This window comes from Verticillium alfalfae, genomic scaffold, assembly GCF_000150825.1.
Source record: "Verticillium alfalfae VaMs.102 supercont1.14 genomic scaffold, whole genome shotgun sequence".
Lineage (NCBI taxonomy): Eukaryota > Fungi > Ascomycota > Sordariomycetes > Glomerellales > Plectosphaerellaceae > Verticillium > Verticillium alfalfae.
In genome coordinates this window covers 235,832-250,613 of record NW_003315025.1, presented here as the reverse complement: position 1 = coordinate 250,613, position 14,782 = coordinate 235,832, and the positions used below count along the sequence as shown (strand labels likewise).

Below are 14,782 nucleotides of genomic sequence, written 5' to 3'. Positions count from 1 at the left end.
GGACTGCCTACCTAGGTGCCTTGAGGTGCCGTAGAGTAGTAGGTGGTACCCTTGGTAGGTGGCAAGGCTGACAATGCGAAGAATGCGAAGCATGCGAACACCGAACGGCGTGTTCATCCATCTGCTCGCCCACCATGTCTTACCTACCCGTCTCGCAACTCTACGGGCCCTTGCTCTTGCCAGTGGGCAGGTTCGTCACGACTAGTACGAGAGAGCAAGTACAGGTGTTAGGCTGACAACGAAGATGGAGGCATGAAGGGTGCAGTTGCAGGGGGTGGAGATTGCCCCTTTCTTTCCTCGCGGCCCAGAATCAGGAGACAAGACGCTAGGCCCTCGCATCGCTCACTGTGCGAGATGACGATCAGTGCCAGCCGCCTGACCTGAATGGGGAGGCTGTGGCAGGGATGATGCCAAAGGCGTGCGCTTGTCGCTAACAAAGGCGAGCGTGGACTCCAGTGCTGGCCTGTTAGGGCTTCTCGAGGAGCTAACAGATTTTCCCCTGAGCATCAACCATCCACCCCCCCTGATGGCGCACGTTCTGGCACTGTGGTCCTTCCGCTTCCATGGGTGAAACGAGATGAAGATGGGACCCCTGGCAGATGAACCGGTACCTGCAGCTCGGCTGGCCCAACACCAAGACTGGCAGGCAACACACACGAACTCTGGGTACCTCTGCCATGCTTCATGACTGCGCCCCCTTGACTGCCAGGCGCCTGGCCAAACCTTTGGCCAATGGGCCCCTCGTAGCCCACAGGTTCCTGCTTGAAAGGCAGTGTAGTAACGGTTGCCAATCGCCAGGTCCAATGGCCCAGTGCCAGTAGATGATGCTACAGTGGCTGGTGCGCCTGGTCGAGTGCTAGGCGGGTTCGCATTCGGCGTGCGGGGACGCCTACCGTCCGGTGGATACGAGGCAGGAGATCCAGGACGCTCAAACCAGGCGAGAAGGAGAGGAGCTAGGAGCAGCCAGGAACCAGGAGGCGGCAGCTAAGGAGCCAAGCCGTCCGACAAAACCACAATTGCCCCCTCCGGACGTGCCGCGACGTTCCTCTCCCTTCCTTCCTTCTCCCATCACCGTCAACACTTCGACATCTCGCCGTCCTTCGTTTTCTGGAGAGAGAGTCTTCGAGCCTGTCCTTTGCTCGTGCGCTTTTTTATCATCACGTTACTGTGACTTCACACTCTCATTTGCAAACCTCTTTACTTGTTTTTATTTTGTGAACCCCAGTCTGTCCCTCCCCATCCAAAACCAACCCTCTCCAAGATTTTTGCGCCTCAAGCCCCAAACGCCTTCGACGAACATTTCGGCTCCGCAAGCCAAGCATCCAAGGTCTCAGCCGAACAGCATTCCAACAACGAGAAACCAGTCTCCCTCGACAGCCTTCCACGTTGATAACCTGCACCCTCCCACCCCATCTTCGGCCTGTGTCTATCTGCCTGTCACTTCGACCAACCGAACCTCACAACCAGTCACCATGGGCAAGTTTTCCACCGCTGCCGTTTCGGCTCTGCTCCTCGCCAGCAAGGTTGCTGCCCTCGACCCCATCGTCACCAAGGTACGTCGTCCCTCTCGCTGCTCCAATGGATTCGCTTGACCTGATTCTGATCTCTTGTCTTTCCGCAGGGCTCCAAGTTCTTTTACGAGAACGGCACCCAGTTCTTCATCAAGGGTATTGCCTACCAGGAGGACCCCTCGGGTCTCGGTGGCGAGAACGAGGACGGAAAGTACATCGACCCCCTTGCCGACGACGCCAAGTGCAAGCGCGATGTCCCCATCCTGTCTGCCGCCGGTACCAACACCATCCGTGTCTATGCCATCGACCCCAAGAAGGACCACACCAAGTGCATGACCCTGCTCCAGGATGCTGGTATCTACGTCGTCGCCGATCTTGGTGAGCCCAACACGTCCATCAACCGTGACGACCCCCACTGGGATGTCGCTGTCTGGGACCGCTACACCGCTGTCATCGATGAGCTCGCCCAGTACGACAACACCATCGGCTTCTTCGCCGGCAATGAGGTCTCCAACAACGCCAGCAATACCGACGCCTCCGCCTTTGTGAAGGCTGCCGTCCGTGATACCAAGGCCTACATCAAGTCCAAGAACTACCGCTGGATGGGTGTCGGTTATGCCGCCAATGACGACCCTGATATCCGTGGTCCCTCTGCTCACTACTTCAACTGCGGTCCTGAGGAGGAGGCCATTGACTTCTGGGGCTACAACATCTACTCCTGGTGTGGCGAGTCCTCCATGCAGAAGTCGGGCTACGACAAGCAGGTCGAGTTCTTCAGCAACTACTCTGTTCCCGTCTTCCTTGCCGAGTACGGCTGCAACGTCCCTGACGGTGCTGAGGGCCGTCTCTTCCAGGACACCACTGCTCTGTACTCAGACGAGATGAGCGAGGTCTTCTCCGGCGGCATCGTCTACATGTACCACCAGGAAGACAACGACTACGGCCTCGTCAAGTTCAAGGGTGATAGCAAGGCTGAGGTCATGAAGAACTACAAGGTCCTCTCTTCGCGCGTCAACGCCGCCACTGCCTCCTCCACCGCCAGCGCCAACTACGAGCCCACCAACAGCCCTGCCGTCTGCCCCGACCTGGGCGAGAACTGGCAGGTCAGCTCCAACGGTCTCCCTCCTACTCCTGACCAGGAGCTTTGCGAGTGCATGTTCAACAGCCTGTCCTGCAACGTCAAGTCTTCCGTCAGCGTCAAGGAGTATGGTGAGATCTTTGGCAACATCTGCGGTAACAACCCTGCAGTTTGCGCTGGCATCTCCACCAACGCCACCATTGGCGTTTACGGTGCCTACTCCATGTGCAACGCTACCCAGAAGCTCGGCTTCGTCATGAACCAGTACTTTGAGGCCCAGAACAATGCCGCCAGTGCCTGCAACTTTGACGGCAACGCTGAGCGCATCTCTTCTCCTTCTGCTGCCTCTTCTTGCAACAGCAAGCTCTCCGCTGCCTCCTCTGTCAACGCTGTTGCCGCCACTGCGACCGCCGCGCCTGCTCGTGGCACCAACGGCGGCAGCAGCAACGCCGACGACAACGCGAGCTTCGGCCTCACCAACCGCCGCATGGAGCAGGCCTTCTCTGTCGGCGACTACGCCGTCGGACTGTACGTCGTCCTCGCGGCCGCCGCCGGCGGTGCCATGGTCGTGCTCTAAGCGCGCCTCGTGCACCAGGGAAGGGTTGCCACGCATGTATACAGATTCCCCCGCGATGGCTGCCCGATGGCGATCAAGAATCAGTTGTTTAATATAGCTCTGCATTGCTTTCGGCTTTAGATGGCTACCATGGTTTGGTTAGCTGGGTCAATCGGTTCATGGTGCCATGTTTTGTTTTCGGCCTGCGACAAGGTCGGCGTCGCGCAGACGCTTTCTGTTTTGTTAGCATGGGGTCATGATCGTGATCCCCAGGTGTTCGTTCAATAGAGTATGATTCAGATGCCGTGTCTGCTCCTCGTTACGTGGCTATCGTGATGCCCGCGTAGGAAGGCTTCATGCTTCACTTTAGTACTCCCGCAGCTGGCCCACGATACTGTCTCCACTGCAGCTTCATGTACGTCGCAGCACATAACACTGAGGCAAATAAAGTTATTGTGTTGAATGTAATGTGCGAAGCTTCTTGCCGAAAAGCCAATCGCATCCCTGCGTCATCCATCCACAACAGAAGACACCAATTTGTGCGATCTATTGTGCAACGGAGTCACTGCGCCGCCGCTGTACTTGTTCCACGGGGTGCTTACACTTGGCTGTGATGCCGCTGGTTAGTCTTCGCTACCCCCTTGACGATGACGATGGATTGAGCGGTGGTGCCGGTGACCGATGGGTGTCTCGTGACACTGTGGCTCGCGGTGTTTTAGGACAGGATCAGTCTGGACATGCCAGGGCTTTGCGGTCTTTTTCTTTTCTTCTTTTCTCTTTTTCTGAGTTCTTTCCAGGGTTACACAACGTTCCATGCCGCATGGTAGCCGTTGCCGCATAGAACCACATGCGTCTCGCCCTGATCGGCTTGTTCCGTTGAAGGTTCGGGATGGACTTGAGACGACGGCATTGTTGTTCTGCTGGAGAAGGCGTCTACAAGCTTGTATGCCTGGCCGGGGAACGAAGGAACCAGAACGACAGAACACTACGCTGAACCTCCTCAACACAGAGACCAGCCTTGTTTTTTGTTCAGCTTTTTCGGGACTGGTAGCCATGCAGAGCTGGGTTTCTGGTCGTGATTGAGGGGCCGGGAACTGGGAGGTCCTGTGCATGATCCCTTGAACGGCACGCGGGGGCATGTCAGCAAGACAGATTGTAGGAACGAAAGCTGGGACTATCTCTGGACCCGAATAGTAAAAATTGCGGCCGCGGCCTCCGCATGTCTGATGTCCGTCGACTGAATTCGATGCATGTTGTGACGCATCACATACGTTCGATTCGATTGAGTGCTGCCATGTCTACATCAATGGCAATGGTGGCAAGACACGCGGGGATCTGATCTGAGGAAATATCACAGAGAACTCCCTGCGAAAGATATTGTGGAAAAGATTTTGCGGAACGTGGTATCGACTATATCTGATATTGGCTTCGGGCTTGATTGCGCTCGATTCCTCGGTTTCGCTTGGAGACCCCAGCAAGGGGCAAGCTTATCCTGGGCATGACAGCACAGATGAGTTTGATTTGGCACAAACATAATGCCCTGTCGATTCCATTCAGGTGTGGAAGAGGGCCGTACCCAAGATGCATCTCATGTGTGAGCAGCGAGCTGATCCTCTTCCCCGCATCATGGACCCCGTCCTGATCGCGTCCCTCACGGAAATCTCATCTGACACGACTGGCGCCCATGTGATGCACCCTTTCGGCCAATACTGTCCGCTTTGAGATTGTTTGTCCGGTGGCCAAGCCAACAACATGCACCAAGGGGGGACATAGCCACAAAGCTTGACTCTGCGAGGGAAGGTGCATCTTGGTTCAGAGCTGGGGCATGGCATTCGGGCGTCTCGGGACCGCTGGGACGGGTTTGGGTTGCCTTTTTTTGATGCGTCCCCGGATGACAGCCGCATGAGATTGGGGTCGTATCTAAGGCTCGTGGGGTATTGGCGTAGCTGTATAGTGAAAGGGCTGCTGGATTTGGGACAAGATATTGAAGCTTATAGCAAATTGTATCATGTTTGCGCTACGTCGACACCGGCCGTCTTTTTACAGCAAGGTGGAAGACAAATGCAAGAGGCAGGATCCAGATCGTCGGGATGAGCCAGAACTTATGATTCTGGTCCGGCTGTTTGGTAGATTCAAAGCCTTCCTACGGCCAGAAGATACCTGAATGGTGGACCACCTCGTGATGCATTTTAAGATGATGCCAATGAACCGGCGGCAGCAAATGGAATGCACGCAGTAGTAAAAGTTGGGAGGAAGGCAAAGTTCATCAGGCAATGAAGGAAGAAAGAAGAAGCAGAAAGAGCAGCATCGATTGAGCGAGGCGGGAGCTATGATCTTCCAAAACAATACAGAGAGTCAACGCAACACCATGCCCGGCCGACAACCGAGGCCATCACCAAGCCACCAAGACTTCATCTCTCGGCCTTCAGCCTCATGACCCGACATGTCCCGTAGGATGCACACCACTCAGTCGCCCGTCAGGAGTATGATAGAGATCTTCTGAGGATGCCTCGGCTGTTTCACTCGGTGTGATGAGTCTAGATTCAGCCCAGCGAGGCATATGTAGGGTCGAGGTGACGTGGCGTGGGAGACTCAAACAGGAGTCTATCACGAAGGATCGAGAAAAACAATTTAAGCAGAAGGAGCTCTAGGAGTGGCAGTCAAGAAATTTTTATCGTGAGCATTGCCGCTTTGAGCGAAACTTGCGAGGTGACTGTAAGCCGCACATGTGAAATTGTTGGCTGGCTGTCATGAGTTGGATCGCCATGGCATGGCATGCAGATGTGGCGGTCGGTAGGCACATCGTGGTGCCCACGTTCAGCGCGTGGCATGCAGCCTCTTGAACGTTAGAATTACCTTAGCTCAGGATTCCCTGGGCGTGAACGCACGCGTCGCGTCAGCTAAGGCTGGTTTGCGTTGTCAAGGTTCTGACATGGAGGGAAAGGGAGAGATAGATGTGCGGGGAAGGGAAGGGCTGGGAAGAAGAGCGAGATGAACCAATGAGAGGATGAAGGAAGAGTAGAGTTGCCGAGGCACGCTCTATATCGGGCTTGGTGTGTGGCATTTTGGAGAATCGCTAGATGGCGGGGGAATGAACAGTCTATGGCGTCGGACGTTTCTTTCGTACTATCGAGAGTCAAAGGATTGCAGTGAGCAGTGAGCGTGCAAGTTGACATGAAACGAAATGACCACGAGACATGCAACCGGTGTCTGAAGAAGATGGAGACGACCCAATATTGGGAAACACACGAACGAGAGAGCGCCCTTTTTGTCAATGCCCTCTGTCTGTGCCTTTCGGGGGACAGGGTCTGGCCTGGCCTGGCCCGTTCTCCCCCCATAACTGTCTCTGACAGTGGCCAAAGTCGGAACTGGCCGCATCGTGATCATGCCCTCAACCTCAGCACCCCCCTCCTCCGATCGTGCCGTGCCATGCGTTCCCCCCGCGCGCCTACGCGTGAGTGCAAAGAGGAGCAAAAGAGGAGCTGGTACAAGAGTTTGAACGGCGCAAGAGGCTCAGAAGGGTATGCGCTCCGGATATGGTAAACACGCCAATGTGTCACCGACTATAACGATGAGCGAACAGTCGACGACGGACCACATGCTGATCCATCTGGAAGAGGCCCCCCAGGCATCCACAGCACCCACCGTATCCATGCGACCCCCTCCGTCCTCCGGGGAACAACAGCCTTCTGACGGGGTCATACAAACGCAACCAGACGAGCGAGATGCTCATGGATTTTCGCATCTAGGACCAAAACGGGCAATGAACCGTAGACTGGACCAATTATGGCGTCGTGCCAAGAAATCGGCCGCACCAAGTACCGGTTGGCTTTGAATGAGGGCGGCTTTGGAGGGGGAAAGGAAATGGAGGTAAAGGAGGGGGGCGTAGCAGCAAAGCAGCAGAAGCAGCAGCACGAGCATCATCAGCTGCGGTCGGTCGCGGGCCCTGACTGGGGCTCTGGGGCCACCCCTGGTTCACTCCACCTCCCTGCTTCCCCGTATTTCTCCCCTCGCGCTCTATGTCTCTCTCCGCTCCTCTCAGGTGTTTGGTCGCTATCGGGGTTAACTGACTCTTGTGCGTCCGGCTTAGGTTCTACCCCGCAGCCGGGGCGAGATGGGGGCACTCGGGTAGCCCACATTCCCCAGATTCGTCGTCCATTGCGGCGCCCTCTCCCCCCCCTTTTGCACGAGACGCTCGAATTTATCTGCCCTAGACAATATGCTCCCACTAAGTCAGACGGTTGGCCAAGACGCTCATGGCTGTCGAAGACCGCCACCCTCGGCATCTTTGCTCGCTCTTCTTTGTCTGATTGGCTCTCGCAACCGTGTCTGTGTGCTTCTTCCGAGCAGCGCCAGAGCGGCTTGTCACCCCCCTTTCAAGGCAGGGCAACGCCAGGCAAGGCAAGCCCAGCCAAAGCTGGGGAAAGGCGCGTGGAGCTTGCCGGGTGGTGCAAGGTGCTAGGTTCGTAGTGCGTGATGCGTAATGGGGCCCCCATGAATAGGTAGGTGAGGGTGGAAAGTGATGGGAGGGGTCCCGATCCCATGGTATGGGTCTGGTGTGGCCTGGTCTGGGTCTCGTCTGCTCTGGGACACGTCGCCGGTCGATCTACAAAAGGTCTGGGTGAGAAGCTTTCCTGGAATCCGATGCAAGGAGAAAGAAGGGTAGGCCCAAGACTCTCTCATCCCATCATTCAAGGTCCCAAAAACGACTCGGGGTGCACAAACCAAGACACGACAGACCCAAGACCAGTACCTCACCAGCTGTTTCCCGAACAGCTTCATCCCATACTCACTCGCTCCCATTCTCCTCCCATCCAGCCTGCCCATCATGAGCCCACGCGATCGTGAGCTCGAGAAGGAGGACTTCGAGACCGAGCACATTGGCGACAAGGCGAACCGCGTCGACTCGGGCGATGGCGTCCGCACGCCTGGTTCCTCTGCTCCCGACCATGGCTTCACGCCTGAGGAGCAGCGCAAGATCATCAGGCGCGTCGATCGTCGCCTCGTTGTCATCGTCGGTTTGATGTACTGCGTCTCCCTCATGGACCGAACCAACTTGTCGGCCGCCGCCATTGCCGGCATGAATGTCGAGCTTAACCTCATTGTCGAGAACCGATACGTATGCAATTCCCCTAGTCCCTCGACGTCAGTGCCTGTAAATGGGTACACATTGGCTGACCACTGTGAGGTACTCACAGAGCATCGCGTCGCTTGTCTTCTTCATCCCCTACATCCTCTTCCAGCCGCCGTCGACCATCATAGTCCGCAAGCTGGGACCTCGCATTCATCTCGCAGGCATCTGCCTCATGTGGGGTAGCGTCATGATCGGCATGGGCTTTTCTCAGAACTTCACCCACCTCGCCGTGTGCCGTGTCCTTCTTGGTGTCCTTGAGGCTGGTTTCTTCCCCAGCTGCGTCTACCTTCTCAGCACCTGGTATACCCGATGTACGTGTTGCCCTTCGATTCTGTTGATGATGTTCGTCGCAGTTCATTGAGTATCATACTGACATCTCGGCGTAGTTGAGGTCGGCAAGCGGTACTCCGTCTTCTACCTCCTCGGATGCGTCGCCTCCGCCTTTGCTGGCATTCTGGCCTACGGCCTCATGCAGATGAACGGCCTCGCTAACCTGACCGGTTGGCGCTGGATCTTCATCATCGAAGGTATCATCACCTGCCTTCTCGCCCTCCTCGGCTACTGGCTGCTTGTCGACTTCCCCGATTCGAGACGCAAGACTTGGAACTTCCTCGGCGAGCGCGAGCTCCAGTGGGTCGTTGACCGCGTGAACCATGACCGTGGCGATGCCAAGACGCCCCCCTTCAACGCCCGCCGCTTCTTCGCTGCCGGCGCCGACTGGAAGATTTGGCGCTACAGCGATGATCTTCTTTAACACGACCACCCTGCCCTCGCCTACTTCCTGCCCATCATCCTCCAGATCAATATGGGCTTCACCGTCGGCGAGGCCCAGTGCCTTGTCGCCCCCCCCTACGCCTTTGCCGGCTGCGTCATGTTCGCCACGGCCTGGCTCGGCGACAAGTACCGAGTCCGTGGCCCCATCATCATCATCAACGTTGTCCTCTGCCTCATCGGCCTCCCCCATTATGGGCTTCCACCCCAACTCCAATGTCCGCTACTTTGGCGTCTTCCTCGTCACCGCTGGTGCCAACTCCAACATCCCCGCCGTCATGGCCTACCAGGCCAACAACATCCGTGGCCAGTGGAAGCGTGCCTTCTGCAGCGCCACTCTGGTTAGTTTTGGCGGCGTCGGCGGCATCGCTGGCAGCCTGCTCTTCCGCCCCCAGGACATGCCCCATTACCGCCCCGGCATGTACGCTTGCATTGCCTGCTGCCTGCTTACTCTCATCCTTGTCGGTATTCTGAGCCTTGACTTCAAGAGGCAGAACGGCAAGGCTGAGCGCGGCGAGAAGGAGCTGGAGAACAACGAGGTAAGTTCTTTGTCCCCGCTCTCCTGCAACCAACTTTGGTGGTACCCTGAGACTAACAGAGCACAGGAGGACTCGCAGCGCGGTTTCCGCTACACGTACTAAGCGTGACGAGTCAACGAGCTGTCGGTGGAATGAGCGTGACTTTTATGAATGGGAATGAGCGATAATTGCTGGATGTCGCTGCTGTGACTCTTTTCTGTAGGAAATGATTCTGTAGCTGGTCTAATGAGGATATGAGACGCAGACTAAGAAATCCTTGCCGAGGCGTACTCATGTTTTTAAAGTTGTTCAAGTGAGGACATTTGATTAGAATATTCCGCTGGCGTGCCGAGGTAGCGCACGGCAGTTACTGATACGTTGCGCCGATGCGGGGCCGTGCCGTTCTTATTTCGAAGTAGGGGTCACACCTGACAAGTTACTGCGTCCTATCATTGGCTTCCGCTCGATTTCAAGTGTGATGCTGTGCCACGGCATGTCATTCGGCGTCGCGGGTCTTGGTTCCGTGCGTCGAACTTCTTGTGGTGGTGATGGTACTTTTGGTGTGGTGGCTGCATTGAGATTACCCCTCATGTCCATACGTTATGGCGGCCTCGGCACGATTATCATGGCGACAAATCACTAATAATCACATATTCAGTACTGATGTGAGAGGATCGAATGGCATTTTATTGTCATTTGCGTTTGGATTATTAATGTTTGTGCGTGGACGTTAGTTCCACCTCCTCTGCGATCTTTCAGGGAAAATAGGTGATGGCTATGGGTTCTTCGATTGTTGCCAATAATGCTTTGCTGGGAAATCCTCGCGTTTCCTTCTTGTTCTTTTAAAGGCGATGATTGAACACGAATCTGTTTTTGTCAATGTTGCACCGCATCCTTCACGCTGTTTGATATGCCCTTATATTGGGCCTGTTTGCTCTCAGCGATTCGAACGCTGCCCAGTAACCTGCTTAGGCAGCGTGCTTGATGATGTCCGACAATCTCTCTGCTAAGGCATAGATTGTAGAGGTCAGATGTCCACTGGTCTGGATGGGCATTACCGATGCGTCGACGACGCGAACGTTGGCTGTGCCGTAGACCTTCAGCTCCGGGTCAACCACACCTCCTAGCTCCCTCGACATCATGGAGGCTGTGCCGATCGGGTGTGCATTGGGAACAGCTGGGTCAATCTTATCAGATCATCTGTTGTTCCACAATTGTCATGAAGGCTCACCGTTGTTTCGCGCCCACGTCTCCCATTGTGCATCAGTGGCATCATCGGGCAATGTCGCAGCGTCTGGCAAAACCTGACCGCCCACACTAGCAGCTACCGGCTCTGATTGCCAGAACTTCTTGGCCAATCGTCCTGCAGCGACAGTTGTTTGAACGTCGAAATCTGCGAGCATGAGACGAGGATCAAAAAGCGGCTTGTCGATGCTTTCTTTAGACGACAGGTGGACGCTGCCCCTGGAAAAGGGAAATAGGATCCAGTAGTCCGAAAATTGAAGACCCACCGCAATGATGGTGAGGATCTCGGCAATGGTGGCGTTCTTCTTGAACATGAGGTCGTGCTGAATCGTAAATAGTTTCTCGATCACAGTCACATTCAGCGCCCCATCTCCTGAGGCATTGACTGATGCCCTAGCAAACTCGGGGATGCGAGCACGAGAAGAAGCCTCCACGACTGCCAGCCGCTCACCGAAAAGGTTCTCTGCAGTTAGATACGCATAAAATGCGTTGGTCGATTCTTCAAGGTTGCCATCATACACGAGCGTATGGTGAGGTTGTTCCAGAAGGTTTTCACCGACGCCTGGAAGATCGATTTTGGTCTCGATACCAAGAGCTTTGAGTATTCTGCCGATTCTTTCATTAGTTTGGACCAATTGCGAACTCTGAGACGGATACTTACTGAGGGTTACCGACGCCTGAGCCTTCGAGCACACCTGGCGTCCGGATTGCACCAGCCGACACCACGACCTCTTTTGTGGCTCTAATGGTTTTCATCTCACCTGCTTCGGTCAAATACTCAACTCCATTTGCGACTAACCCTCTCCCCTGACATTTTGTCTGCTTGCGCGGCTGAGGAGCCCACGTAATCCGCTTGACGGTGCCTTGCAGAATTTGCAGATTAGGACGGTGTTCGACAGGATGTATGTATGCTCGAGAGGAATCATATCGAACGTTGAGCGTCGGGTCCAAAGTTGATGGTGGATAAGAGTAACCCCGAACGCTGCCGCTGTTGAAGTCAGGGTTGCGCGGGACAGAAAGGCTCTCCCACGCCGCGTGCAGACGAGGCGACGCCGAAGTATTGGTGAACGCGGGGGCCAGACCAACATGCAGTGGGCCTTTGAATCCGTGGTGCTGCAGTTCATAGGATGCACCGGCAGCCAACTGGTCCTCCCGGGGGATGAAGTACTTCTCCGACTTTTTAAAGTATGGGAGCATGGTGTCCCAGTTCCACCCAGGATTTCCGAGTTCTTCCCAAACATCAAACTCGGCGCGATTGCCCCTCACATAGGCCATACCTGCAAATATTAGTCTCGCGCTCGAACATGTGATACCGTCTTGCTCTTACCATTGATTGCGCTGGTCCCGCCCCAAACTCTGCCTTGGTGCAGTGTCACGGACCTGCCGCCCGCATGGACTTGCGGTATAGTGGTGTAGTTCCAGTCGAGCCGAGTGTCAAACGCCTGGGCGAACTGGTCGGTCCCCTTGATGTGTAGATTGTCTCGTTCATCCGTGCCGGGTTCCACGACGACGACATTCACCGACGGGTCCTCCGAAAGACGATTCGCAACTACCAGCCCAGCTGTTCCAGCCCCAACGATGATGTAGTCGTATGACTGGGCAAGAGCTAGTGACCCCCCTAGAACTGCGATTACGGCTGGGTAGACCCTCATTTTAGCAGCCTATTATGTCGACACAGCTGGATGATCAAAAGTTCGTGATAGCGGCCTGGACTTTCCTGGAGTGTCTTTTTGCATATCGAGGCCGTATCAGGTTTTAACGGCCACTCATTGTCCGCTGCGTGCTAAGTGGCATGCGGGCCGTCGCACTTCGGACACGATTCGAATCTTCGGTCCCGACGGGTAGCTGTGCTTGTTGCATTGAAGACGTTCGCTTAGCCTTAACTGTCAAGGGTCTGTCGGGAAAGCGATATTCTGCTTCGTTGAATGATATTTAGCCGGAACTGCACCCATGTGAAGCCTGCTCGATTGATTGCCTTCCAGGTTGCGCCACCATCGTGCATGGTCATTTTTATATGTTGTCCAATGGCAGATGACTCTCGATTCGCGGTTCAGGACTTCGACCGTCGTTCAGGATGAGGTCTTGAGAAACTGATACTGGACAGTCTTTGAAAATACTGGCAGTTTGGCCCAGGGCATATATTGAACCCCGACGAACCCCGTTCTGAATCTGTAGTAAGCAGCACCAAAGGATCTTAATCTCAAATGACGGAAGACATGACGGGATTGGATACCTGTGGATATGGCGCTGACAGTATCCTGCATAATCGTGAGCATTTGCGCTAGTTCTGGGGCAATCCATTAAATTCATGCAAAAATGTGAGCCTCCAAGTTTTCGCTCAAGCATGCGAAGTTTGGAAAAGCTGCGACGTCAGGAAGATAGTAAAGGAGGGCCAGTGATGACCTCAACTGATCAGGGCAACGAAGCAGTCACTTGAGAATAAGATAGGTCGTTGAATGTGTGTCGTAGGATTGATGATGTGTGCCCTTAAGGGGTCCTCACAACGAGTCTAGCTGATTTCCGTTTCCCTAATCAGCCACTCTTCATCACCTTGTCGCTGAGCCACACACTTCTGCCCTGCCTGGATTCACTACGCACTAAGGTCTTCTGCAACTTTTCTGGACTACCTTTCTAGCCACTATGAGCGCTAAAAGATTGAATACGGCTTGGAAGTGTTATCCCAGGATAGCCGGGATTGACGCTCTGCCCTGTGGGTTCGAGGCGTCTGAGTGCAAGTAGCACTCAAACAGTGCATTGCATTGAGAGCTCAAATCCTCCGGAAGGTTCGCTACGATTATTTCGCCATGCACTCTGATATTGTTTGGGCTGAGCCTGGGCTAAGCCTTCAGTCGACTGATACTTCATTGAATATAGAGACACCGAATCCATAACAAGCTTCAATCGGTTCTCCAAACTATAGCTTTCATCTCCTCCTAGAAGTTTGAAAACAAGGAGAGTCGATACAAATGCTCCTGCCTGAAACTGAGAGCCACCATCACAGATCTCCCTCCAGCAGGGGTGGGCCGTGGAAGTGCTGCCGACCGTACGCAAGATACCACAGCAAACTTACACCTGCGAAGCCTGCGAACACGACGCTGGCGTAGTTCATCGTCGACGCATCCACTGGCAGGGCCACGGGCATGCAGAAAATGACCATCGAGAAGGCGATCCATATGATACAGATCATGTTGATAGACAGACCTAACCTCCCAAGGCTGAAAGGGGAGTTAGCCACGGCGCGTCGGCCTCGCAACACACTAACAAAAACCGGAAGCCCATATGAGGTGGATAGACAGACGGTGCACACTCCTGTAAAGGAATTAAAAGCAGCCGATGAGCCGAAATAGATGCATGCGAGAAGGGCGTTGACCGCGGCTGTCAGCGTGAGCGACCAGACTGGGACACCCAGTCGCCTATCCACGCGGCTCCAGATATGATGTCCAGGAATTGCTTTGTCGCGGGCAAAGGCGTAGGTAATCCGGGAAGCTGCAGTAATGGCGCCAACACCAGCAAACAAGAGAATACCTAGTAGAAGGAACAGAAGACCGAAGCCGCCGGCAGCTGAGCCGGTAACGATCTTGAAGAGAAGGCCGATGGGTTGACCGTTGGCGACGGAAAGTAACAGCGACACTTCAGGGAGTACAAAAAGGATAGGAATCAGATAAACCAAGCCGGTTATGCCCGCGGCGAGAACGGAGAGGACTAAGCCCTTTGGGACCTCTCGGTGAGGATTCGGTACCTCTTCACACATTGAAGCGACCATGCCGTAACCGATCATGGTGTATCCCCCTACGACCTTATTAGCCTTGAGAAGAGGTCAATGCAGACAGATTATAACGTACCTTGAAGCAACCCTACGAAAAAAGCCCAACCGGTCGGCCAACCAGATGCAGAAGCGTCATAGTGAGTAAAGACAAACTCAGCACTCCGCCGGGCATCTGCCATGACCAGTACGGTAACCGAGATGAT

At 54.8% G+C, this 14,782-nt stretch overlaps 4 protein-coding genes across 4 annotated transcripts in view; 2 read left to right on the top strand and 2 right to left on the bottom strand.

Annotated features, from left to right (window-relative positions):
• Positions 1-1,084: 1,084 nt before the first annotated feature.
• Positions 1,085-3,166, top strand: VDBG_09042 (1,3-beta-glucanosyltransferase gel4; the record flags this gene model as incomplete). The annotated part of the gene is made up of 2 exons (XM_003000501.1): positions 1,085-1,553; positions 1,622-3,166. 2 exons carry the CDS (start codon positions 1,473-1,475, stop codon positions 3,164-3,166), a joined length of 1,626 nt encoding a protein of 541 aa, XP_003000547.1.
• Positions 3,167-7,973: 4,807 nt separating this feature from the next.
• VDBG_09041 (pantothenate transporter liz1) lies at positions 7,974-9,691 on the top strand (the record flags this gene model as incomplete). Its single annotated transcript, XM_003000500.1, has 5 exons — positions 7,974-8,264; positions 8,344-8,590; positions 8,666-8,909; positions 9,079-9,589; positions 9,656-9,691. The coding sequence occupies 5 exons, from the start codon at positions 7,974-7,976 to the stop codon at positions 9,689-9,691; spliced, it is 1,329 nt and encodes a 442-aa protein (XP_003000546.1).
• An 845-nt stretch (positions 9,692-10,536) lies between these two features.
• VDBG_09040 (glucose oxidase) lies at positions 10,537-12,465 on the bottom strand (the record flags this gene model as incomplete). The annotated part of the gene is made up of 4 exons (XM_003000499.1): positions 10,537-10,745; positions 10,800-11,419; positions 11,475-12,090; positions 12,141-12,465. The coding sequence occupies 4 exons, from the start codon at positions 12,463-12,465 to the stop codon at positions 10,537-10,539; spliced, it is 1,770 nt and encodes a 589-aa protein (XP_003000545.1).
• A 1,343-nt stretch (positions 12,466-13,808) lies between these two features.
• Positions 13,809-14,782, bottom strand: part of VDBG_09039 (GabA permease) — a gene marked incomplete at both ends in the record, with an annotated part of 1,559 nt that continues 585 nt past the window's right edge. Inside the window, one exon of the mRNA XM_003000498.1 lies at positions 13,809-14,618. Within this exon, the coding sequence (XP_003000544.1) occupies positions 13,809-14,618 (810 nt within the window). The remainder of the gene's footprint in view (positions 14,619-14,782) is intronic.